The 25,413-nt window shown below is 40.8% G+C and overlaps 1 protein-coding gene across 3 annotated transcripts in view; it reads left to right on the top strand.

The window, feature by feature from the left end:
* The first annotated feature begins 12,444 nt into the window (after positions 1-12,444).
* LOC125102912 (amine sulfotransferase-like) overlaps positions 12,445-25,413 on the top strand; it is a 31,980-nt gene continuing 19,011 nt past the window's right edge. For all 3 annotated transcript variants that reach the window (XM_047734535.1, XM_047734536.1, XM_047734534.1), the window contains exons 1-2: positions 12,445-12,588; positions 20,518-20,670. In XM_047734535.1, the coding sequence (XP_047590491.1) occupies positions 20,529-20,670 (142 nt within the window). In that variant the 5' untranslated portion in view covers positions 12,445-12,588; positions 20,518-20,528. The remainder of the gene's footprint in view (positions 12,589-20,517; positions 20,671-25,413) is intronic.

Genomic DNA, 25,413 nt, shown 5'->3' with positions numbered 1-25,413 from the left:
GGGCCCTCATGGGCCTGTTCATTTGGCTAGAAAGATGATTTCCTGTGATTTCTTCTGGTGTTCTACAAGGAGACTCTGTTATTTGTTCTCTGAATGAATCTAATGAGTAACTTATAGTCACAAGGTCTTCTTCATGGCCCCCTGACAATCTACCGATTCCTAGCACAATGTCTCCACAATTGGTTGTTCATTTACTGTTACACTGCTTCCCATTATTAGCATATTTTCATGCATTCATAAATCCTATCTTTCTTTCTCTTATGTTGTAAGAAAACTATATTTTTCTCACACATAACAAATTGACCCAAGACCATTGATCAAAGAGCCACCATTTTAAATAGGCATTTTAATAAATTCAAAGAGACATGACCTCATCCCAGTTTCATGCACGTGAGCCGACTTATTTTTCTGATGATGTACTTTTCCCATAACCACGCCAGAATTTCTTAAATAAGTTAATAAACATCATGACGAGTTGTATTGAAATGTTGCTGAGTAGAGAAAGTCAATTATCATATGTTTTTACTTACTTGTGGAGCATAGGGAATAACACGGAGGGCATTAGGAGAAGGGAAGGAAACGTGAATTAGGGGGAATTGGAGGGAGAGGTGACGCATGAGAGACTGTAGACTCTGAGGAACAAACCGAGGATTTTGGAGGGGAGGAAGACCCGGGGAAGTGTGAGCCTGGTGGTGGGTATTAAGGAGGGCACGTATTCCATGTAGCACTGGGTGTAGTGCATAAACAATGAATGTTGGAACACTGAAAAAGTAAAATAAAAATTAAAAAAAAAGAAATGTTGCTGAGTATTGCTTTATTCCTAAAAAGTCATTTTTTTAATTTAATTTAATTTAATTTAATTTTAAATTTATTTTCAGCATAACAGTATTCATTGTTTTTGTACCACACCCAGTGCTCCATGCAGTCCGTGCCCTCTCTAATACCCACCACCTGGTTTCCCCAACCTCCCACCCCCCACCTCTTCAAACCCTTCAGATTGTTTTTTCAGAGTCCATAGTCTCTCATTGTTAACCTCCCCTTCCAATTTCCCCCAAATGCCTTCTCCTAACTCCCCATGTCCTCCATGCTAAAAAGTCATTTAAAAACCGGCATCACTACTAATTGAGTATTCCCATTCAGAGATATTTGTACCCTCAGCATTAATTTGTGTTTTCTTTCCTGTCATTTGGTACAGAGACTGGGGCCTTATCCAAGCTCCACTTATTTCCTCTGGAGTTTACTCTAAGCAGGCCTCTGTGGTATTTGTAGCTATTGGGAGGAGGCTATTTTTGAGTTATGTTTTCCAAATGCTGATCGCTGCTCCTGGAGCTTTGCCTGCTCATGTATCCCCTGGGTTTCTGGTAGTAAGGCTGGCTGAGAGGAAGCAGGGCAGTCAGTGCAGGCCTGCAGGGGTGTGGGGGTGTGGGTGGGGCCACCCATCAGATTCTGCAGGCCCGCTTCATATGGCTATGTGTTTCAGTCCAGCTTGCGGTTGCTGGCTGCCTCGTGTGCCTTGACTTCCACGGACCTTTGCTCTGTTTATCTTTCCTAAGAAACACACCTCATTTTTTTCCCGAGCTGCAGCTTTACACAAGGATATAAAGGGCCCTGGTCCACCCAGACACCCCATAAACATATTAATCGTATAATAGCTAGCCGTTTCCAGCTATATAGTCAATATGTGCCAGGCTCAAGCACGACTCCTTCCATGTATTTTGTTGTCCTTGTACCAAAACACATAACTTCTGCTTTTGGCTATTCTGAATGATACCACTAAGAACATTCACAAACAAGTCATGGAAGGGACATGTTTTTTTTTCATTTCTTTTCGGTAGAGACCTCCAAGTTGAAATGCCAAACTCCCCTCAAGGACTCTATCTTACATTAGCACCACTGGAAAGGATTCCCATTTCTCCACGTCCTCACTAGTCTGAGTTACTTCCAGTCTTTGTGATATAGCCATCCAGTACAGTAGGAAGTGGGATATTATTTTCTGGAGGAATTTCAAGAATATTGGAGGGGCGCCTGGTGGCACAGTCACGTGAGTGTCAGCTTCCTGCTTTATCTTGGGTTTTGATCTCAGGGTGGTGAGATGAAACCCCATATGAGCTCTCTCCTCAGCAGGGAGTCCACTTCAGATTCTCTCTCCCTCTCCCTCTGAAATGCCCCCAACATGCTCTCTCTCAAATAAGAAAGTAAATCTTCTAAAAAAATATTGGAGAAGGATACCAAGTTAGAATTTCAAATCATAGAGACATGGATATTGTCACCTGGATCAAAAGCACTCTCCAATCTAATATGTGGATATTTTACTTACTATGGGTTTTGTCTACATTAATTTTTATTTTTTAAGGACTGCATTAAAACATTATTTATCCCAATTACTGAGAAATGGGTGCCCCCTAAAATTTGGCACCAGATATAGGTGACTCAATCCCTTCACCACAGTCCTTGGGAGTTTAACAGGGCTTTCCAAGTTTCCTGGCCTCCACCTCCCAAAGCATTCAGTATTTGCCACCTGAAGCTTTGCACAATGCCTCCAGATTCTGCTTACCTCATATTTTTGGGCCAGCAAGGATGCCATAGGATAAAAAGTGGATACATAGTGGCCTAAGGCAAACCCAAGGAAAGGGTTACATGAACATTTCCTGCTGGAGGTAAAACCAGGAAGAGTGATCCACAACAGCTCCTATGGATACAAAGTAAGAGTTCATGGATTGTACTGTCACAAAGTCCAGAGATATCTTTGCCAAGAAGCCAAGCAATGCATTCTTGGATTCAGGAAGAAGGATAATATGGGTTTTCAATATTTCAATAATCATGTGCTAGCCCGTTCTTACTGTTACAAAACAAGCTCGGCAATGACCTCCTGTAGCTCACAGTGCTTGTCCTTGGGAGAGCATACATATCTGGCAGCAAAGGTAGACACTGTATGATTATATATCAAGACGGGTCACACACTTCCAGAATAGCAGGAAGTACTTTCAGAGAAACCATTGAGTCCTAACTCCACTGATCTATCACTTTCTGGTAGATAGTGTTCCCTTGATCATGAACCAACACACATTGCCCAGCCATAGAGAGCTGGAACACCAGAGGATAAAAACAAAGATTTTAGTTCACCACTGAAAGGTAATGTCTTGCTTAGCATGAAAACATGTGAGATGGTTCTGGTGGAAAGCGTGAGAACTGGAATAATAGTTCTTTCTCCTAACTGGGAGCCTGGGAAATCATGCTCTTAGCCTCGGGTCCTCAATTTCCTCATCTCAAACGTGAGGATTATAATACTTCCTGAACATGAAAAATGACCACGAATAAACATGTTCAAATTGGTGAGTACACACTGCAGTTGTTCACGGGCTTTTGTCCAATACTCCCCACATTTCCCACTCCACCTTCCCCCTGCCACCACAATGAAATTGTAGGGGAGAAGTGTAGCGCCATGGGCCGATGTTTGTGTCAACAAGAAATTCATACGTTGAGATCCTGAGCCCCATGGTGATGATGTGGGAAAGTGGACTCTGGAAGGATACAACTGGGATTAGTGCCCTAGTCAAAGCTGCCTTGTGCTCCCTTGCCACTTCTGCCATATGAGGTCACAGTGAGACGACCAGGAAGGAAGGGGATTCTCTCCAGACACAAAATCCTGGTGGCATTGCCTTGGACTTCTCAGCCTCTGAACTGTGAGAAGTGTCTGTCTGCTGTTATAAGCCACCCAGTCTGTGCTGTCCTGTGATGGCAGCCTGAATGGACAAATACTCCTCATCTTTCTTTTGCCTTTATTTCTTCAAAAAAGTGAATCAAGGAACAAACAAAACATGCAGCAGTGCAGGTGGTGAGTCCTTCAGCTGCAGGGCCACAGCTGATGCCCTGAATTCCAACTCCATCAGCGAAACTGCCTCAAGTTAAAGCAACTTGAAGGGCAGCCCAGCTGCTTAGCTCCCTGTTTGAAACCTTGTGGGTCTTACTGCTCTGTCATTGCAGTTCAATTTCTTCCTCTTCCCAGAGTAGCTGCCATCACTCCCTCACAGGTGGTGTTCCTGAAGGTCCTTCCCAGTCCCCATGCAAATCTCAGTCTGTGCCTCAGAGGATCCCAAAAGAAAGCATCCTATGAAATGACTTCAATTAAAGCAGCCCGGTGACCTGTTGGCGGAACAGCACTGGAGTGGAGCCCACTGAGGACAGAGTTTGGTGGGATGGGTGTTTAGCCAGGGTCCTTGCTCCCCAAGCCCCCAAATGGTGCTAGGAAACTGGTTCTGAGTGTGGCCTGGAAATATGTGGAAATATGTGGGTGCATTTCTGTTTGTTACAAGCTATCAGGGTGGGAAGAAGCCAGGGATCCCAAACACATTCTGTGAGATGTGAGGACAGCCCCACAATGGGAAGGGCTGTTGCAGAAACAAAAGGCACAAAAATAAACAGAAACCTGGAAAGCTTATTCCCTTTGCTGGCCCCTTGTTCAAGTTTTGTCTCCCGTACGCTCTTTGGTATCTGCGGCTAGTTGTGGGGTTTTTGCTATTTGTAAGCAGGGAAAGGTGAATGGGAAGATTCAGAGAGGGAGCCAAACCATGAGAGAGTCACAACTATAGGGAACAAACTGAGGATTTCTGGAAGGGAGATGCGTGGGGCAATGGGTGATGGGCATTAAGGAGGGAACGTGATGTGATGAGCACTGCGTGTTACGTGCAAGTGATGAATCACTAAACACTACATCTGAAACTAATGGTGTACTCTATGTTGGTTAATTGATACAAATTAAAAACAAACAAACAAAAAGCTATAGACCAATAACCCTGACGTGATGCAAAAATTCTCCGCAAGAAAGCAAACCAAATTCAATAACACCTTGAAGTAGTAGACCGCTGGGCCAAGTGAGATTTATCTCTACAATGCAAGTTTCATTCAACACACACAACTCAGTAAATGTCATATACCAATAGACTCAAAGATAATATACCATGATTATCTCAACAGACACTGAAAATGCAAATGAAAACACACAACATCCTTTCATGTTTAAAACCCTAAACAGACAGAGTGTGGAATATAGCTCAACATAATTAATACTATCTATGAGGAGCCACAGCAAATATCATGTTCAATAGTAAAAGATTTAAAGGTTTTCCTCCAAGATCAGGAACAAGACATGAATGCCCACTCTCACCACTCTTTTCATACTAAAAGCCCTAGCTTGAGCCTTTAGGCAAGACAAGGAAATAAATGGCATCCAAGTCAGAAAGTGGAAGTAAAATAGCCACCACTTGCAGATGAAATGACTTTATATATAGAAAATCCCAATGAACCCATCAAAAAACTGTTGAAACTAATCCATAATCAGAGTAAAGTTGTAGGATACACAATCAATATATAGAAAGGTTTCGTTCCTTTACACTAATAATGAAATATCTGAAAAAGAAATACAGGTATCTCATTCAGAGGAGCAAAACCAATGAAATCTCTGTAATGTAACTAGGGAAGTGAAGGACCTGCACAAGGTAAACTACAAGACTTTGCTGAAGGAAGCCCAAGAAGACACATACAAATGGAAAGACATCTCATGTTTGTGGACTGGAAGGATGCGTATCATTGAATGTCCCTACCCGCCAACACCGTTGACAGATGCAACGCAATCCTCCTCAAAATACCGAAAGCACCCTTCCCAGAAAGCAAAGGACCCTAAAATGTATGTTTTGGTGATTTAACTATGATCCGTGTAGCTTTAAATCCCTTCGCATTGATCCTGCCTGTTTGTTGAGCATCATGGATGTGCAGATTAGTGTTTTCCATCAACTTTGGGAAGATCTGGGTCATAAGTTCTTCAAAGATTCTTCTCTGATCTTTCCTCTCCTTGCACTTACATTGGCATGCTGGACGTTTCCTCCAGGTCTCTGAGGCTATGTTCAGTTTTCTTCATTCTTTGTCTTTCCAGTCTTTTCATTGTAATTCTTCTCTGTCCTCTTCGTGTATCCTAATTCTTTCTTCTGTCTGGTCAAACATATTTTTGAGATGGAGTGACTCAACAAATAGGGCGTATTTTTTATAGCTGCTTGTTCGCTAAGCCCGGGGTTGGGGTCTGTTTGGCCACGGTTGCCAGGAATGGCCAGCAAACCCTGCACCAATGGATGGAAGATTTCTCCTGACTTCGGTGGGAAGGAGAGGAGAAGGCAAGGAGGGCAGCACTCAGAGAAGAAGTGCTTTTCTTCGCTCCTGCTTGCTCTTTCAGGATAATCATAAATATTTTTTTTTAAGATTATGAGGTTTATTCTTTATTTTCTTTAAACATGAAAGATCACGACATTATTCTTTTCATTCTTTTTTTTCTTTTTTTAATTTCTTTTCAGCATAACAGAATTCATTGTTTATGCACCACACCCAGTGCTCCACGCAATACCTGCCCTCCTTAATACCCACAACCTGGCTCCCCCAACCAACCGCCCCCCGCCCCTTTAAAAACCTCAGATTGTTTTTCAGAGTTGATAGTCTCTCATGGTTCATCTCCCCCTCCAATTTCCCTCAACTCCCTTCAACTCTCCATCTCCATGTTATTTGTTATGCTCCACAAATAAGTGAAACCATATGATAATTGACTCTCTCTGCTTGACTTATTTCACTCAGCATAATCTCTTCCAGTTCCATCCATGTTTTTTTTTTTTTTTATTTTCAGCATAACAGTGTTCCTTTTTTTTGCACCACACTCAGTGCTCCACGCAATACCTGCCCTCTCTAATACCCACCACCTGGTTCCCCCAACCTCCAACCCCCCACCACTTCAAACCCCTCAGATTGTTTTTCAGAGTCCATAGTCTCTCATGGTTTACCTCCCCTTCCAGTTTCCCCCAACTCCCTTCTCCTCTCTAACTCCCCTTGTGCTCCATGCTATTTGTTATGCTCCACAAATAAGTGAAACCATATGATAATTGACTCTCTCTGCTTGACTTATTTCACTCAGCATCATCTCTTCCAGTCCCGTCCATGTTGCTACAAAAGTTGGGTATTCATCCTTTCTGATGGAGGCATAATACTCCATAGTGTATATGGACCACATCTTCCTTATCCGTTTGTCCGTTCAAGGGCATTTTGGTTCTTTCCACAGTTTGGTGACCGTGGCCATTGCTGCTATAAACATTGGGGTACAGATGGCCCTTCTTTTTACTCCATCTGTATCTTTGGGGTAAATACCCAGTAGTGCAATGGCAGGGTCATAGGGAAGCTCTATTTTTAATTTCTTGAGGAATATCCACACTGTTTTCCAAAGTGGCTGCACCAACTTGCATTCCCACCAACAGTGTAAGAGGGTTCCCCTTTCTCCACATCCCCTCCAACACATGTTGTTTCCTGTCTTGCTAATTTTGGCCATTCTAACTGCTGTGAGGTGGTATCTCAATGTGTTTTTAATTTGAATCTCCCCGATGGCTACTGATGATAAACATTTTTTCATGTGTTTGATAGCGATTTGTATGTCTTCATTGGAGAAGTGTGTGTTCATGTCTTCTGCCCATTTTTTGACATGATTATCTATTTTATCTATTTTGTGTGTGTTGAGTTTGAGAAGTTCTTTATAGATCCTGGATATCAACCTTTGGTCTGTACTGTCATTTGCAAATATCTTCTCCCATTCCGTGGGTTGCCTCTTTGTTTCGTTGACTGTTTCCTTTGCTGTGCAGAAGCTTTTGATCTTGAGAAAGTCCCAAAAGTTCATCTTTGCTTTTGTTTCCTTTGCCTTTGGAGACCTATCTTGAAAGAAGTTTTGTTGGCTGACATCGAAGAGTTTACTGCCTATGTTCTCCTCTAGGATTCTGATGATTCCTGTCTCACGTTGAGGTCTTTTTCCATTTTGAGTTTATCTTTGTGTACGGTGTAAGAGAATGGTCGAGTTTCATTCTTCTACATATAGCTGTCCAGTTTTCCCAGCACCATTTATTGAAGAGACTGTCTTTTTTCTATGTATATTTTTTCCTGTTTTGTTGAAGATTATTTGACCGTAGAGTTGAGGGTCCATATCTGGGCTCTCTACTTTGTTCCACTGGTCTATGTGTCTGTTTTTATGCCAGTACCATGTTGTCTTGGTGATCTTTGTAGTAAAGCTTGAAATCAGGTAATGTGATGACCCCAGTTTTGTTTTTCTTTTTCAACATTTCCTTAGCAATTCGGGGTCTCTTCTGATTCCATACAAATTTTTGGATTATTTGCTCCAGCTCTTTGAAAAATACTGGTGGAATTTTGATTGGAATGGCATTAAAGGTATAGATTGCTCTAGGCAGTATAGACATTTTAACAATGTTTATTCTTCCGATCCAAGAGCATGGACTGGTCTTCCATCTTTTTGTGTCTTCTTCAATTTCTTTCATGAGTGTTCTGTAGTTCCTTGAGTACAGATCCTTTACCACTTTGGTTAGGTTTATTCCCAGGTATCTTATAGTTCTTGTTGCATAGTAAATGGAATTGTTTCTCTAATTTCCCTTTCTGTATTTTCATTGTTAGTGTATAAGAAAGCCACTGATTTCTGTACATTGACTTTGTATCCTGCCACGTAACTGAATCGCTGTATGAGTTCTAGTAGTTTGGGGGTGGAGTCTTTTGGGTTTTCCATATAAAGAATCATGTCATCTGCGAAGAGAGAGAGTTTGACTTCTTCATTGCCAAATTGGATACTTTTTATTTCTCTTTGTTGTCTGATTGCTGTTGCTAGGATTTCTAATACTATATTGAACAAAAGTGGTGAGAGTGGGCATCCTTCTTGTGTTCCTGAGCCCAATGGGAGGGCTGCAAGCTTTTTCCCATTGAGGATGATATTTGCTGTGGGTATTTCATAGATAGATTTTATGAAGTTCAGGAATGTTCCCTCTATCCCTATACTTTGAAGCGTTTTAATCAGGAACGGATGCTGGATTTTGTCAAATGCTTTTTCTGCATCAATTGAGAGGACCATGTGGTTCTTCTCTCTTCTCTTATTGATTTGTTCTATCACATTGATTGATTTGTGAATGTTGAATCATCCTTGTAACCCAGGGATCAATCCCACCTGGTCATGGTGGAGAATCTTTTTAATGTGCTGTTGGATCCTGTTTGCTAGGATCTTGTTGAGAATCTTAGCATCCATATTCATCAGGCACATTGGTCTGAAATTCTCCTTTTTGGTAGGGTCTTTGTCTGGTTTGGGGATCAGGGTAATGCTCACTTCATAAAAAGAGTCTGGAAGTTTTCCTTCTGTTTCAATTTTTGAAACAGCTTCAGGAGAATAGGTGTTATTTCTTCTTTAAAAGTTTGGTAGAATTCCCCAGGGAATCCATCAGTCCTGGGCTCTTGTTTTGTGGGAGGTTTTTGATCACTGCTTCAATCTCGTTACTAGATATCAGTCTATTCAGGTTGTCAATTTCTTCCTGGTTCAATTTTGGGAGTTTATAGTTTTCTAGGAATGCATCCATTTCATCTAAATTGCTTTACTTATTGGCATATAACTGTTGATAATAACTTCTGATGGTTGTTTCTATTTCCTTGGTGTTAATTGTGATCTCTCCCTTTTCATTCATGATTTTATTAATTTGAGCTTTCTCTCCTTTCTTTTGGATTAGTGTGGCCAATGGTTTATCGATATTAACATGCCTCTCTCAGTAATAGACAGACATTCCAAGCAGAAAATCAATAAAGAAACAAGAGCATTGAATGACACATTGGACCAGATGGACCTCCTAAATATATACACAACATTCCACCCTAAAACAACAGAATACTCATTCTTTTCAAGTGCACATGGAACCTTCTCCAGAATAGACCACATACTGGGTCACAAATCAGGGCTCAACCAATACCAAAGGACTGAGATTATTCCCTGCATATTCTCAGATCACAATGCTTTGAAACTGGAGCTCAATCACAAGGAAAAGTTTGGAAGGACCTCAAACACCTGGAAGTTAAAGACCACCTTGCTTAAGAATGCTTGGATTGGGGTGCCTGGGTGGCTCAGTGGGTTGGAGCCCCTGCCTTTGGCTCAGGTCATGATCCCAGGGTTCTGGGATCGAGCCCCGCATCGGACTCTCTGCTCAGCGGGGAGCCTGCTTCCTGCTCTATCTCTGCCTGCTTCTCTGCCTACTTGTGATCTCTGTCTGTCAAATAAATAAAATCTTAAAAAAAAAAAAAAGAATGCTTGGATCAACCAAGAGATCAAAGAAGAACTTAAACAATTCATGGAAACCAATGAGAATGAAGACACTTGGGTCCAAAACCTATGGGATACACCAAAGGCAGTCCTAAGGGGGAAATACATAGCCATCCAAGCCTCTCTCAAAAAAATTGAAAAATCCAGAATACACCAGCTGTCTCTACACCTTAAAGAACCGGGGAATCAATAACAAATTAAACCAACTCCACACAGAAGAAGGGAAATAATCAGGACTAGAGCAGAGATCAATGGGATAGAAACTAGAGATACAGTAGAATGTATCAATGAAACTACAAGGTGGTTTTTTGAAATCATAAATCTTTAACACTGGTTTTCAAACCCGTGATGTGTGACAAGGGGTCTTACTGGAAGTAGGAGGGTCTGTTTATGGGAAAAATACGATATGTTAATCTGAATATTCTATGAGTTTGCTACACATAGCCTAAGGGACAATGCATTCATCTCTCAGATCACAGGGTGGCTGTTTGGGCTAAGAAAGCTTTGGGAAAGGCAACTGCCCTCAGCATTCCCAGGGCACAATGGTCACAGTGGTCTCTGCATTCCAAAGGCCTATGTCCTTCCCAGAAACCCTCCCTGTCCTTAGTGACCTCCCTGTTACCTTTTAGCAAGCCAGGTATTAGGGATGATTTCATGCTTTACTTTAAGCCCAACACACAGTTTTTAATTGTTCTTTTTTTCCTGCATGTATGTCCTCCTTTCCTGTTTTTCAGCATATGGTACTTTTTTGTGAAAACTGGGCACTTTAGGATTCTGAACTGATCCTGGAAGTGGTTGTTGCTTCTCTGCTTTATTCTATTTTTAATTTTATCGTATAGTGACTTATGAGAACTAATTCTATGCAGTCTATCCCCAGCATGTGCACACTCTGATGTTACTGCTTAGATTTCTTTTCTTAATTCTTGGGTTATATTTAAGACAAGGCCAATATAGCTTAGCAGTCAGCCAATTCTGGGTCAGAGGTTGTGCGTAACCCCCTTAAGCAGGTAATTTTCCATTTCTCACCCTCATAATTTGGCAAATAATGAGAAGTTGCATAACCAGAAGTTTCAGTTTACTTCCCTGAAGTTACTTATTTTGGGGACTCTCAATGATTGCTTTCTAGGAATGATGATTTTTGCTTCATTCCATTCATTCATTCATGGAATGTGTTACATTTTAATCTAGACAACACTGTGAGGAGAAGATTTTCTGAATAACTGCCAGGTCAAATTTCTGTCACATTAAGCATTTATTTTCTGGGCAGTAAAATTTCTCCAATAAAAGGGATTAAAGCCTTCCTTAGATCAAACTTTATTTAGTGAATGGAGACAATAGGAAAGATGAAACCAAAGATGAACTCTAAAGTTCCTGAGAGTCATTCTAAGTGAGAGACACAAGCTACCTTTTCCTGGTGGAGCATTTACAGAAAAGGGGTGAGAAGACATGCATTAGGAAGGCTTGAGTCATGTTCCAAATCTGATAGTGTGCATGCCATGACATCAACAAATGCCAGCGCATGGTGATTTATCTGTGTGGATGTGAAGAGATGTTTATTATTCAGGAAGAGATTACAATAGAAGAGAAGCAGCATCTAGGGTCAATAGTCCAAGTACATAGAAAAGGAATTCGAATAAACCCATGAATGTCTAGACTTTATGACCATTCTATTTGGAGGACAAACTAGACAGAGTGTGGAACCCCTGAGAAAGAGGACACAAAACAGTCCCTGAAGAGCCAACCCAGGACCTATCTTCCGCTCTGTGGTATAGTGGTATGAAGACCTTGCCAACAGTAAGACCATCAAGGGGTTTAATACAGGCAAGTGGTGTTTGGGGGTTAAATGATATTACATTTGTGTCCAACATATTGTGGAATTTGGGAGAGTTTCTAATCCCTCAAAATACATGTACTTTCTTCTTGCAGACATGGATTTCTCCCCTCAACTTCTCAATTCTTCACACTACACTTTTTCTCCATTCTGTTCCATAAGACACAACACAAAGAATCAAAGACACCGATACTCCTGCTATTGAAGAAGAAGCAACCTTATCCATTGTACTACTGGTCTCTGGCCATTACAGTATCAGGAGTGGGACAGCAAGCATACATGCACATTTTTTGCTATAATTCAAAACCACAGACTTTGAACCCTACTCAGCATCGCTGAGTTGCTTGAAGCATTTATTTTCAAATACTTATTGTAAATGCCTCAGTGCTATTCACTAGACCTTTGGACGATCTAATGGATAACATCAGCCTAACCCCTCCTTTTTAGTGATTTATTGATTCTGGGAACTCTAACTGGTGAAGTATTAAATCTCTGTGCAAACATAGTTTTTACCTGTGTCTTTCTCCTTCAGCAGCACACAATTGTTCTTCTCACTTGCCTTCATATCAGAAGTTCATACTTCATTTCAAAGAACTCTAAGGTAAGTGGCTTCGTTCTACCTTGGGGATGATCCACTTTTCCCTTCTCCCTTCTAGGTTCTCTGGATGGTCTAATAATCAAATTGACATAAGTCAGATAAATTACCAGAACAGAAATATAACTACATGTGTGTGGGAGACCCACAAAGTCATGATGAGTCAAAGGCAGTCTGAAATTTTAGTCTTATAAATCATCCTAAGGTAAGGAGAAGGGGGTGAAATGCTTCAGAAGTCAAGGAGGAAGACAATTCACAGGAAGATGAGGAGAGCTCATATGTGGTAGAGATGTGTACCATGCCACCAAAAGAGTCTTTCTAAGAAAAAGTTACATGTGGTAGGAGCTCTATACCTGATGTAGCTCCCTATCTAAATCTGTTTAAGCAGAAGGTAGAAAGCTGTTGAGAGTCTGCTGGGTCTTAATTGCTTTCAACTAAAACATCATCCACATGCCAGATTGATACTTTTGGGATAATATACTCTCTGCTTCCTTTCTATTGTCTGTACTTACTAGTTATGCAGTTTTAGGTGTTTGGTGTTTTTCTAAACACTAGGCTAAAAATGTGTAAGGTATCAGCTCCTCTGCAGGAAGCAAGACTACACTGTCCTTCTTGTGCTTTGATTTCCAATGAACTGAGCCATTTTCTGATTCTAAATATTTATTTAGACATTTAAGAACATACACTAAAATAAATATTTAATTCACCATGAGTGTAGTAATTATACTAGGATGTAATATAAGTAGAATATAAGGTAGTAGAATTATGTTTTGTTCATGAAAAAGTCAACATGTTAAACTTAATTGTTATTGTTTTGATCCCAAAACATGGAATTAGCTTCTGTTAGGGAGCCAGTGCTCCTTGATAATGGAAGTTAACATTAGAGCCCAATGGGTATGGAGTTGTAAATGAGGTTGTTTCTTTGAACACCAAGGACGGCAAAGATGAGGAGCCTTAAATAACTCTAGTGGCAGAGTAACTTATCTCCTCTCTCTTCCTCTACCCTTCCCTGTCTGGTCCCCCTTTCTTCCCTGGCTACCAATTCATGTTGATGATTCCAACTACTTTGCAGCTTTCCCAAATCTCCTTTGTAAAGAGAATTTTCAGTTCTCTGTTTTTTATTAACAGTGTGACTGTCACAATATATTTGAAAGATTTCTTATTTCCCCTTGTCTTATAATGACCCTTTCTGGGGCATCCTGGAATTGCTTTCAAATTGTGGGATACTGAAGCTCTGATTTTCTCAGCTATTCCTATGTCCAACTACTTTGGGAAACAGAAAAAAGTCACCTGAAGAACCCCCAAGTCCACTGTAACCTCAGGATTCATAGCCTTCAAGGTTATCTTCCATATGGTTAGTGAGGGGTAATAATGAATGGCAAAAAGTACACATAAAAGATGATTCATGAGGCCGGTTTTGCACTTTCTGTGTGTCAACCATTATTTGAGTGTTTTCTCTCAGACTTTTACTTTGTGCCTTTGTTCATTTTGTCATAATGGACAGTTGAATTGCTCAAATGCAAACTGGAAGATAGTCATGTCTGTTAACTCATGCTTGCTCTACCCCAGTCAATCTAAAAAGTGTCATGTTAAGAAAGAAAACAAAATTTCAAGTTACCAAAGAGAACATGAATAAATAAATCACACTCAGAAAATATATAAAGAAAAGCTTCAAGAAACCTGCTGGAAGCTAACACATTGTACTTCGGTTACGGGGTGGGGGATAATTCCCAGGTGATTAAGGGGTGGCTGGGGGAAAAGTGTGTCTAAAGCCTGTTCAAGTCCAACTTGTATGTTCATTTGTATGTGTGTTCATATATATACATATATATGTATGCTTTCTGATTAAAGTATCTTTTTTGCAACTACAAAAATTATTTTTGGGAGGGGAGGAGTCAAGATGGCAGAGAAGTAGCAGGCTGAGACTACTTTAGGTAGCGGGAGATCAGCTAGATAGCTTATCTAAAGATTGCAAACACCTATAAATCCAATGGGAGATCAAAGAGAAGAAGAACAGCAACTCTAGAAACAGAAAATCAACCACTTTCTGAAAGGTAGGACTGGCGGAGAAGTGAATCCAAAGCGACGGGAAGATAGACTGCGGGGGGAGGGGCCAGCTCCTGGCAAGCAGCAGAGCAACAGAGCACAAAATCAGGACTTTTAAAAGTCTGTTCCGCTGAGGGACATCGCTCCAGAGGCTTAACCGGGGTGAAGCCCACACAGGGTCAGCGTGGCCTCAGGTCCCGCAGGGTCACAGAAGGATCGGGGGTGTCTGAGTGTCACAGAGCTTACAGGTATTAGAACGGGGAAGCCAGCTACAGACACAGAGCCGAGGAGTAAGCTCTAATCTCGGGGTTACCTTGAACCGGTGGCAGCCTCAGTCAGCTCGGAGCGCGGGCAAAGGCCAGGGTGATGGAGTAATTGGGCGCTGTTCTCTGAGGGTGCACTGAGGAGTAGGGCCCTGGGCTCTCGGCTCCTCCAGGCCGGAGACCGGGAGGCCGCCATCTTCACTCCCGCCCTCCGGAACTCTAGGGAAAGCGCTCAGGGAACAAAAGCTCCCGAAGCAAACCCGAGATGATTACTCAGACCGGCCCGGGTAAGGGCGGTGCAACTCTGCCTGGGGCAAAGACACTTGGGAATCACTACAACAGGCCCCTCCCCCAGAGATCAACAAGAAACCCAGCCAGGACTAAGTTCACCTACCAAGGCGTGTAGTTTCAATATATTAGAGAAACCCTCTCGGGAGATATAAAAGCCCTTTCTGGAGAAATAAAAGAACTAAAATCTAACCAAGTTGAAATCAAAAAAGCTATTAATGAGGTGCAATCAAAAATGGAGGCTCTCACTGCTAGGATAAATGAGGCAGAAGAAAGAATTAGCGATATAGAAGACCAAATGACAGAGAAAAGAAGCTGAGCAAAAGAGGGACAAACAGCTACTGGACCACGAGGGGAGAATTCGAGAGATAAGTGACACCATAAGATGAAACAACATTAGAATCATTGGGATTCCAGAAGAAGAGGAAACAGAGAGGGGAGCAGAAGGTATATTGGAGAGAATTATTGGAGAGAATTTCCCCAATATGGCAAAGGGAACAAGCATCAAAATCCAGGAGGTTCAGAGAACCCCCCCCTCAAAATCAATAAGAATAGGTCCACACCCCGTCACCTAATAGTAAAAGTTACAAGTCTTAGTGACAAAGAGAAGATCCTGAAAGCAGCCCGGGAAAAGAAGTCTGTAACATACAATGGTAAAAATATTAGATTGGCAGCAGACTTATGCACAGAGACCGGGCAGGCCAGAAAGAGCTGGCATGATATATTCAGAGTACTAAACGAGAAAAACATGCAGCCAAGAATACTATATCCAGCTAGGCTATCATTGAAAATAGAAGGAGAGGTTAAAAGCTTCCAGGACAAACAAAAACTGAAAGAATTTGCAAATACCAAACCAGCTCTACAGGAAATATTGAAAGCGGTCCTCTAAGCAAAGAGAGACCCTAAAAGTAGTAGATCAGAAAGGAAGAGAGACAATATACAATAACAGTCACCTTACAGGCAATACAATGGCACTAAATTCATATCTCTCAATACTTACCCTGAATGTTAATGGGCTAAATGCCCCAATCAAAAGGCACAGGGTATCAGAATGGATAAAAAAACAAAACCCATCTATATGTTGCGTACAAGAAACTCATCTTAAACCCGAAGACACCTCCAGATTTAAAGTGAGGGGGTGGAAAAGAATTTACCATGCTAATGGACATCAGAAGAAAGCAGGAGTGGCAATCCTTATATCACATCAATTAGATTTTAAGCCAAAGACTATAATAAGAGATGAGGAAGGACACTATATCATACTCAAAGGAACTATCCAACAAGAAGATCTAACAATTTTAAATATCTATGCCCCTAACGTGGGAGCAGCCAACTATATAAACCAATTAATAACAAAATCAAAGAAACATATCGACAATAATACAATAATAGTAGGGGACTTTAACACTCCCCTCACTGAAATGGACAGATCATCCAAACAAAAGATCAACAAGGAAATCAAGGCCTTAAATGACACACTGGACCAGATGGACATCACAGATATATTCAGAACATTTCATCCCAAAGCAACAGAATACACATTCTTCTCTAGTGCACATGGAACGTTCTCCAGAATAGATCACATTCTTGGTCCTAATACAGGTCTCAACTGTTATCAAAAGATTGGAATCATTCCCTGCATATTTTCAGACCATAATGCTCTGAAGCTAGAACTCAATCACAAGAGGAAATTTGGAAAGAACCCAAATACATGGAGATTAAACAGCATCCTTCTAAAGAATGAATGGGTCAACCAGGAGATTAAAGAAGAATTGAAAAAATTCATGGAAACAAATGAAAATGAAAACACAATGGTTCAAAATCTGTGGGACACAACAAAGGCAGTCCTGAGAGGAAAATATATAGCGGTACAAGCCTTTCTCAAGAAACAAGAAAGGTCTCAGGTACACAACCTAACCCTACACCTAAAGGAGCTGGAGAAAGAACAAGAAAGAAACCCTAAACCCAGCAGGAGAAGAGAAATCATAAAGATCAGAGCAGAAATCAATGAAATAGAAACCAAAAAAACAATAGAACAAATCAACGAAACTAGGAGCTGGTTCTTTGAAAGAATTAATAAGATCGATAAACCCCTGGCCAGACTTATCAAAAAGAAAAGAGAGAGGACCCAAATAAATAAAATCATGAATGAAAGAGGAGAGATCACAACTAACACCAAAGAAATACCGACAATTATGAGAAAATACTATGAGCAACTCTACGCCAACAAATTTGACAATCTGGAAGAAATGGATGCATTCCTAGAGACATATAAACTACCACAACTGAACCAGGAAGAAATAGAAAGCCTCAACAGACCCATAACCAGTAAGGAGATTGAAACAGTCATCAAAAATCTCCAAACAAACAAAAGCCCGGGGCCAGATGGCTTCCTGGGGGAATTCTACCAAACATTTAAAAAAGAACAAATTCCTATTCTCCTGAAACTGTTCCAAAAAATAGAAATAGAAGGAAAACTTCCAAACTCATTTTATGAGGCCAGCATCACCTTGATCCCAAAACCAGACAAGGACCCCATCAAAAAAGGGAACTACAGACCAATATCCTTGATGAACACAGATGCAAAAATTCTCACCAAAATACCAGCCAATAGGATTAAACAGTACATTAAAAGGATTGTTCACCACGACCAAGTGGGATTTGTTCCAGGGCTGCAAGGTTGGTTCAACATCCTCAAATCAATCAATGTGATACAACACATTAATAAAAGAAAGAACAAGAATCATATGATACTCTCCATAGATGCTGAAAAAGCATTTGACAAAGTACAGCATCCCTTCCTGCTCAAAAATCTTCAAAGTGTAGGGATAGACGGCACATACCTCAATATTATCAAAGCCATCTATGACAAACCCACCACAAATATCATTCTCAATGGAGAAAAACTGAAAGCTTTTCCGCTAAGGTCAGGAACACGGCAGGGATGTATGTTATCACCACTGCTATTCAACATAGTACTAGAAGTCCTAGCCTCAGCAATCAGACAACAAAAGGAAATTAAAGGCATCCAAATCGGCAAAGAAGTCAAGCTATCACTCTTCGCAGATGATATGATACTATATGTGGAAAACCCAAAAGACTCCACTCCAAAACTGCTAGAACTTGTACAGGAATTCAGTCAAGTGTCAGGATATAAAATCAATGCACAGAAATCAGTTGCATTTCTCTACACCAACAACAAGACAGAAGAAAGAGAAATTAAGGAGTCCATCCCATTTACAATTGCAACCAAAACTATAAGATACCTAGGAATAAACCTAACCAAAGAGACTAAGAATCTATACTCAGAAAACTATAAAGTACTCATGAAAGAAATTCAGGAAGACACAAAGAAATGGAAAAATGTTCCATGCTCCTGGATTGGAAGAATAAATATTGTGAAAATGTCTATGCTACCTAAAGCAGTCTACACATTTAATGCGATTCCTATCAAAGTACCATCCATTTTTTTCAAAGAAATAGAACAAATAATCCTAAAATTTATATGGAACCAGAAAAGACCTCGAATAGCCAAAGGAATATTGAAAAAGAAAGCCAAAGTTGGTGGCATCACAATCCCGGACTTCAAGCTCTATTACAAAGCTGTCATCATCAAGACAGCATGGTACTGGCACAAAAACAGACACATAGATCAATGGAACAGAATAGAGAGCCCAGAAATAGACCCTCAACTCTATGGTCAACTCATCTTCGACAAAGCAGGAAAGAATGTCCAATGGAAAAAAGACAGCCTCTTCAATAAATGGTGTTGGGAAAATTGGACAGCCACATGCAGAAAAATGAAATTGGATCATTTCCTTATACCACACACGAAAATAGACTCAAAATGGATCAAGGACCTCAATGTGAGAAAGGAATCCATCAAAATCCTTGAGGAGAACACAGGCAGCAACCTCTTCGACCTCAGCCACAGCAACATCTTCCTAGGAACATCGCCAAAAGCAAGGGAAGCAAGGGCAAAAATGAACTATTGGGATTTTATCAAGATCAAAAGCTTTTGCACAGCAAAGGAAACAGTGAACAAAACCAAAAGACAACTGACAGAATGGGAGAAGATATTTGCAAATGACATATCAGATAAAGGGCTAGTGTCCAAAATCTATAAAGAACTTAGCAAACTCAACACCCAAAGAACAAATAATCCTATCAAGAAATGGGCAGAAGACATGAACAGACATTTCTGCAAAGAAGACCTCGAGATGGCCAACAGACACATGAAAAAGTGCTCCATATCACTCGGCATCAGGGAAATACAAATCAAAACCACCATGAGATATCACCTCACACCAGTCAGAATGGCTAAAATTAACAAGTCAGGAAATGACAGATGCTGGCGAGGATGCGGAGAAAGGGGAACCCTCCTACACTGTTGGTGGGAATGCAAGCTGGTTGCACCACTCTGGAACACAGCATGGAGGTTCCTCAAAATGTTGAAAATAGAACTAACCTGTGACCCAGCAATTGCACTGCTGGGTATTTACCCTAAAGATACAAACGTAGTGATCCAAAGGGGCACGTGCACCCGAATGTTTACAGCAGCAATGTCTACAATAGCCAAACTATGGAAAGAACCTAGATGTCCATCAACAGACGAATGGATAAAGAAGATGTGGTATATATACACAATGGAATACTATGCAGCCATCAAAAGAAATGAAATCTTGCCATTTGCTACAACGTGGATGGAACTAGAGGGTATCATGCTTAGAGAAATAAGTCAATCGGAGAAAGACAACTATCATATGATCTCCCTGATATGAGAGAGAGGAGATGCAACATGGGGGGTAAAGGGGGTAGGAGAAGATTAAATGAAACAAGATGGAATTGGGAGGGAGACAAACCATAAGTGACTCTTAATCTCACAAAACAAACTGAGGGTTGATGGGGGGAGGGAGTTTGGGAGGGGGGGTGGGATTATGGACATTGGGGAGGGTATGTGCTATGGTGCGTGCTGTGAAGTGTGTAAACCTGGCGATTCACAGACGTGTACCCTGGGGATAAAAATATACTATATGTTTATAAAAAATAAAATTTAAAAAAAATTATTTTTAAACCATTTTCTCTGTAGCTATAAAAATGGAGCACATACCCATAAAACTAACCTCTAGCCCATGAACAGCTGGCTCTTGGCATTAGACCAAACTCACACTCAGAACCCAGGACAGTAACTTTCAGAGCCAGCCAGTTGTCAGTGACTGTGAAGAAGACAAGGTATCAATTTCTTTTCTCAGCATATGGTCAGCAACTGAGAGACAGAAGGGAAGAAAACATATAATTTTACTAATTTCTTTCCAATCGTTTTGTCTCTCTTTTGCAGGTGACTGAAGTATGGAAGACATGGACAAATTCTTATTCAAATTTAAGGGATATTATTTTAATCGATTACCACTTGATATTGGCTTTATAGAGAATTTAGATAATTTTGAAATCAGAGAAAATGATGTCTTCATAGTCACATATCCCAAATCTGGTAAGTTCTCTATTCTAATAGTTAATCTAAGGAATAACATGATACTTTTATAATGTGGGAACTCTGATTTTTCGTAGTATTCTATACGGACATATACACATAATCAATTGGATATAATAGTGTCAACTGAATTTAATATCTTTTGAAGCAGGTCTTTTACAATGTAGGTAGAAGTTATTTTTTTTAAGATTTATTTATTTATTTGTCAGAGAGACAGAGACAGCAAGAGAGCACACAAGCAGGGGGAGTGGCAGGCAGAGGAAGAAGCAGGACCCTGGGATCATGACCTGACCTGAGGCAGATGCTAAACCAACTGAGCCACCCAGGTGTCCCTAGAAGTTATTTTTGATGTGGACAAGGAAACGGAGAGAATACTGAAGTAACTATGTTGAAGACACCCTATCAAACACTAAGGTGATAAAATGGGCTTGGAAAGGATGTAGAAATATTTACCATTTAGGCACCTACTTTGGACAGTTGAAATTGTATCTAATAACCAAGTGCATGAGAAGGAGGAAAATTAACATATACTAATTCCATAATGTGTAAAAATCCCCAACTATTTGGGTCTACTTTTGCTATAGCACTCAGATCAGACTGAAACATATAGACATATGTATAATGCATATGTTCATCTTTGTGCGTGTATATATACATGCACGTCTCTTCACAGCCTTTGCTCATGTTTTGTTTTTGTTATATTTGCTGTTGTGTCCTATGAGTTCTTGATATATTTTGATGTTAACCCCTTATCTAAAATGATTTGCAAATATTTTTCTCTCTTCATTGGCTGCTTTTTCTTTTTGTGGATAGTTTTCTTTGCTGTACAGAAAACTTTTTTGAGTTATGCCTTTTAATATGTATTAGAAAAATATATAATTAGCACATCAAATCCATAGTTTTACAGATGTCATTATTTAGGATGAAACTAAAGGAGATAACAATGTTACACTTAAGATAACCTCAAGAAAAATAATAATACAGGAGGGCAATTTAGAAGTATCTATCTATAATTTTTTTTTAATTTTTTATAAACATATAATGTATTTTTATGCCCTGGGGTACAGGTCTGTGAATCACCAGGTTTACACAAGAAGTATCTATTTAAAACAAAAATTTAAATAGCCTATGACTCTGCATTGAACTTCAAGGAAGCAACCCTTGGTAAACATACATACACATGCATGCACAAACACACACACACACACACAATGTTCCTGTGTCGTGTTTTATAATAGCAAAAGTGGAAAATTGTCTTAACTAGATATCACAAAAGAAATGGGGAAGGTCTGATAGAGCCATATGATGACACTCTATGAGGCAGTTGCAAAGGATGAGTTGAAGCTACATTTAGCAAAAACAACACACATAGATCTCAAAAACAAGGTTAAGTGAAAAAAGCAAATTTCAGATCAACTCAAGATACCATTTGTATGATATACACCATAATAGTTTCAATGAACTCATATATCAAAGTCTTTTAAAAGAGTCTAACATACATAACAGCATTTGAGAGAGACAGCCAATGGTAGTCCAAAGGGGCTAGATCTTTTATAAATCTATGTCTTTAGAGAATGGATTCATGGGACACTTGAGTAATTAGATCTGGTTGAACATTTACAAAGCACAATGCAGTAGACAATCAGGACAAGGTGACGGTCTGACAGTGTACGTGACGAGCAAATGCTGACCTCATGGCAGCAGGCTGTGCTTCCTCTGCACGGTCCCTGCAGCTGACACACCTAGTTCTCAGAAGGACCTTCACACACATTCGGCCAGGATGTGGCCCAGTCTACCTCTCCTCTACTTCCTCACAATCCAGGTTGGAGCCCAGGCACCTGGATACCATACATGACTAAAGCTAGAGGCTTCCTTAGGCCCTTCAGTTACCAGGTAAATCCCAGTGGGGCCGTGGAACTTTCTCAATAACCAAGGCATTTAGCATGTTCCAGATTTGGAGGCTCCTTCTGTCCCCAATAACTGGGATCAGAGCTCTCAGGGGTCTAGGTATGAGAAGGCTTGTCTTCTGATGGGTCAGTGCATACTGGGCACCAAGCACGGATAAGGCCCCCAGCAAGGAGCTTGACATCATTAAATCCTATGGGGTAGGTCATATTGTTAGCTCCATTTTTACAGACAAGGAAATGGAGGCACGGAAATGTCAAAAGATGTGCCCAACAACAAACAGGTAAGTGATTTAAAAAGAAAACTAGAACCCACAGCTGTCTGTCCTTAGAGCCCAGGCTCTGCTCCTAGTACCTAACCAAATCCTACCAATTCATCAAGCTTCAGCTCAGGAAGCCTGGAGGTGATCATCCTCTTCTGTCATTCAAAGTATGTACAAATATGATTCGGCTGACCATGAGAAATCCGGAACCCACTGCATCTCCTCAGTAGGAGGGTAGAGATTATACCTGATTCAGCTCTGTATTTCGAGAAAAGAGCCTGACAAATAAAGAATGCTCAGGATATGCCTGATGGATAACAAATGAATGAAAACACCAATGAGTGAATGAGGGCAATTTCACCTGACTGATTCCATTGAGTCCCTAAATACCTCTGCCCAGCCCTGGGATGCTCTCATACAGATCTCTCTTGAGATCAGATTCAGCCTAGGCTTTTCTAAGGATGGGTCTCCAATATCTTTATTATTTGGCAAACACATTCATATATACACACGAAGACACATATATACACATATACATACACATATACAAGGAAGATGCAAGGGGCCCAAGAGACCCATGATTATGGGTGATGATGGGGGGAGGTTTGGGAGAAGAGATAGGGTTAATGGACAGATGGCCCTGTTCAGCTCAGTTCAGTTTAGCACCTTCTTCCAAAGGCCTGGGTGCTCCTTGTACCTGAGGAATTTTTGCTCCAGACCTAGTATCACCTCTGTTCCACTTGGTAATTGACAGCTGTGCCTGAATCCCATAATTATACCAGTTAGGGACAAGAGGTAGGGGAAGGTGGGGCTAAATATCCAGAGGTTGGAATAGGTGTAGCATAGGGACAGAGATAGGGCAGAATTATTGCTACTGTTCATTGGGGTTGGGGGGAGCCTCTGGGTACTTGTTGAGGTGGAAGGTCAGGATTTTGCTGTTGACACAGTTTCTTTGCTCAAGGTAGACTGCAAAGAGGCTCTCAGCCTTGGTGTCGAACTCCTGCTTGTAGGAGAAGACAATGGCCTGGATGTGGCAAGTTGATTATTCTTTGATGTAATTGACCATCTTGCCAATGTTGGTGTCATCCAGGGCAGCATCAATCTCATCCAGGATAATGAAGGGGGCTGGCTTGTTATTTTGGATGGCCAGGAACAAGGCTAGAGCAGCCACTGTTCTCTCAAGCACTGACAAGTTGTCCATAGACCATAAGAGTTTTCCAGGAGCCAGAGAGTTGTAGTTGGTGCCATCCCAGTAGAACTCCTCAGGGTTCTCAGGGCTCAGAAATGTCTGAGTACTCTGTTGTCAGATAAGGCTTGTAGATCTCATTAATTTTGGTGGCCACACATTCAAAGCAAACATTGAAGCAGTCAAGGTGCTCCTTTTGATCTGTTCAAATGCCTGCTTGACTTTCCTGGCTTGCATTTGGGCTCCCTCCAACTCATCTGAGGTCTCCTAAAACTTATCTCAGATACTTCCTAGATTTTCCACAGCTTTCATGTTAGGGCCAGCTATATGCTGGAGTACACTCGCTGCTCACTCAGCTTCTGCTGCAGTGTACTCACCTCCTATTTGATCTCCTCAGCCTGGGCATCCTCGGATCTTCACACAGGTCACTATAGTTAAGCTCAATGAGGGCTTCTCACACAGTTACTGGAGGTTCACTGGGAACACTCACTAATTCCTCCCTCTGGGACCTACTCTCTCCCTGACTAATGCCATCCATAGTGTCCTTACACAGTGCCCACATGATGTCCTGCATCTGGTAGCAGATTGTGGTGGTCACTACATTTCTGTTCAAGCTTGGTCACTGTGGCTGTGACCTCCTTCTGTAAATGGGTCATTTCCCTGTTGGTGTCGCAGTTTATTATGGACCTCCTCCATCTCATCATTCTTGTCATTCAACTCTGTTCCCTGTAGTTGTTTTCTGTAGTAAGAGATTGTTGTATGGTTTCCCTCTCTCTCTTCTCCCGACCATGTTAATCTGTTTTGTTTCTAAAATTCCACAATATGAGCGAAATCATATTGTCTTTCCCTGACTGACGTGTCTTGTTTAGCATAATATACTATAGCTCCATCCACAGCATAGCAATGGCAAGGTTTCATCCTTTTTGATGGTTGAATAATATTCCATTGTTCATCTTCTTTATCTGCTTATCAGTCAATGGATGTTTGGGTTCTTTCCATCATTTGGCTTTTGTTGATAATGCTGCTACAAACATAGGGGGTGCATTTATCCCTTTCTTTCAGGATTTTTGTACGTTTGGGTAAATATCTGATAGTGCAATTGCAGAGTTATAGGATAGTTCTATTTTTAATTTTTTGAGGAACCTCCATACTGTTCTCCAACTGGCTACACCAGTTTACATTCCCACCAACAGTGCAAGAGGGTTCTCCTTTATGTCATCCTCCCAATATGTGTTGTGTCCTGGGCTGTAATTTCAGCCATCTGACAGGTGTGTCATTTTATCTCGTTGCACTTTTGGTTCGTATCCCTGATGATGAGTGATGTTGAGCATCTTTCATGTGTCTGTCAGGCATCTGTATGTCTTCTTTGGAAAAAAAAAGTCTATTCATT

The sequence above is a fragment of the Lutra lutra genome, chromosome 6 (genome assembly GCF_902655055.1).
Source record: "Lutra lutra chromosome 6, mLutLut1.2, whole genome shotgun sequence".
Lineage (NCBI taxonomy): Eukaryota > Metazoa > Chordata > Mammalia > Carnivora > Mustelidae > Lutra > Lutra lutra.
This window is presented reverse-complemented; position numbering and strand designations above follow the sequence as displayed.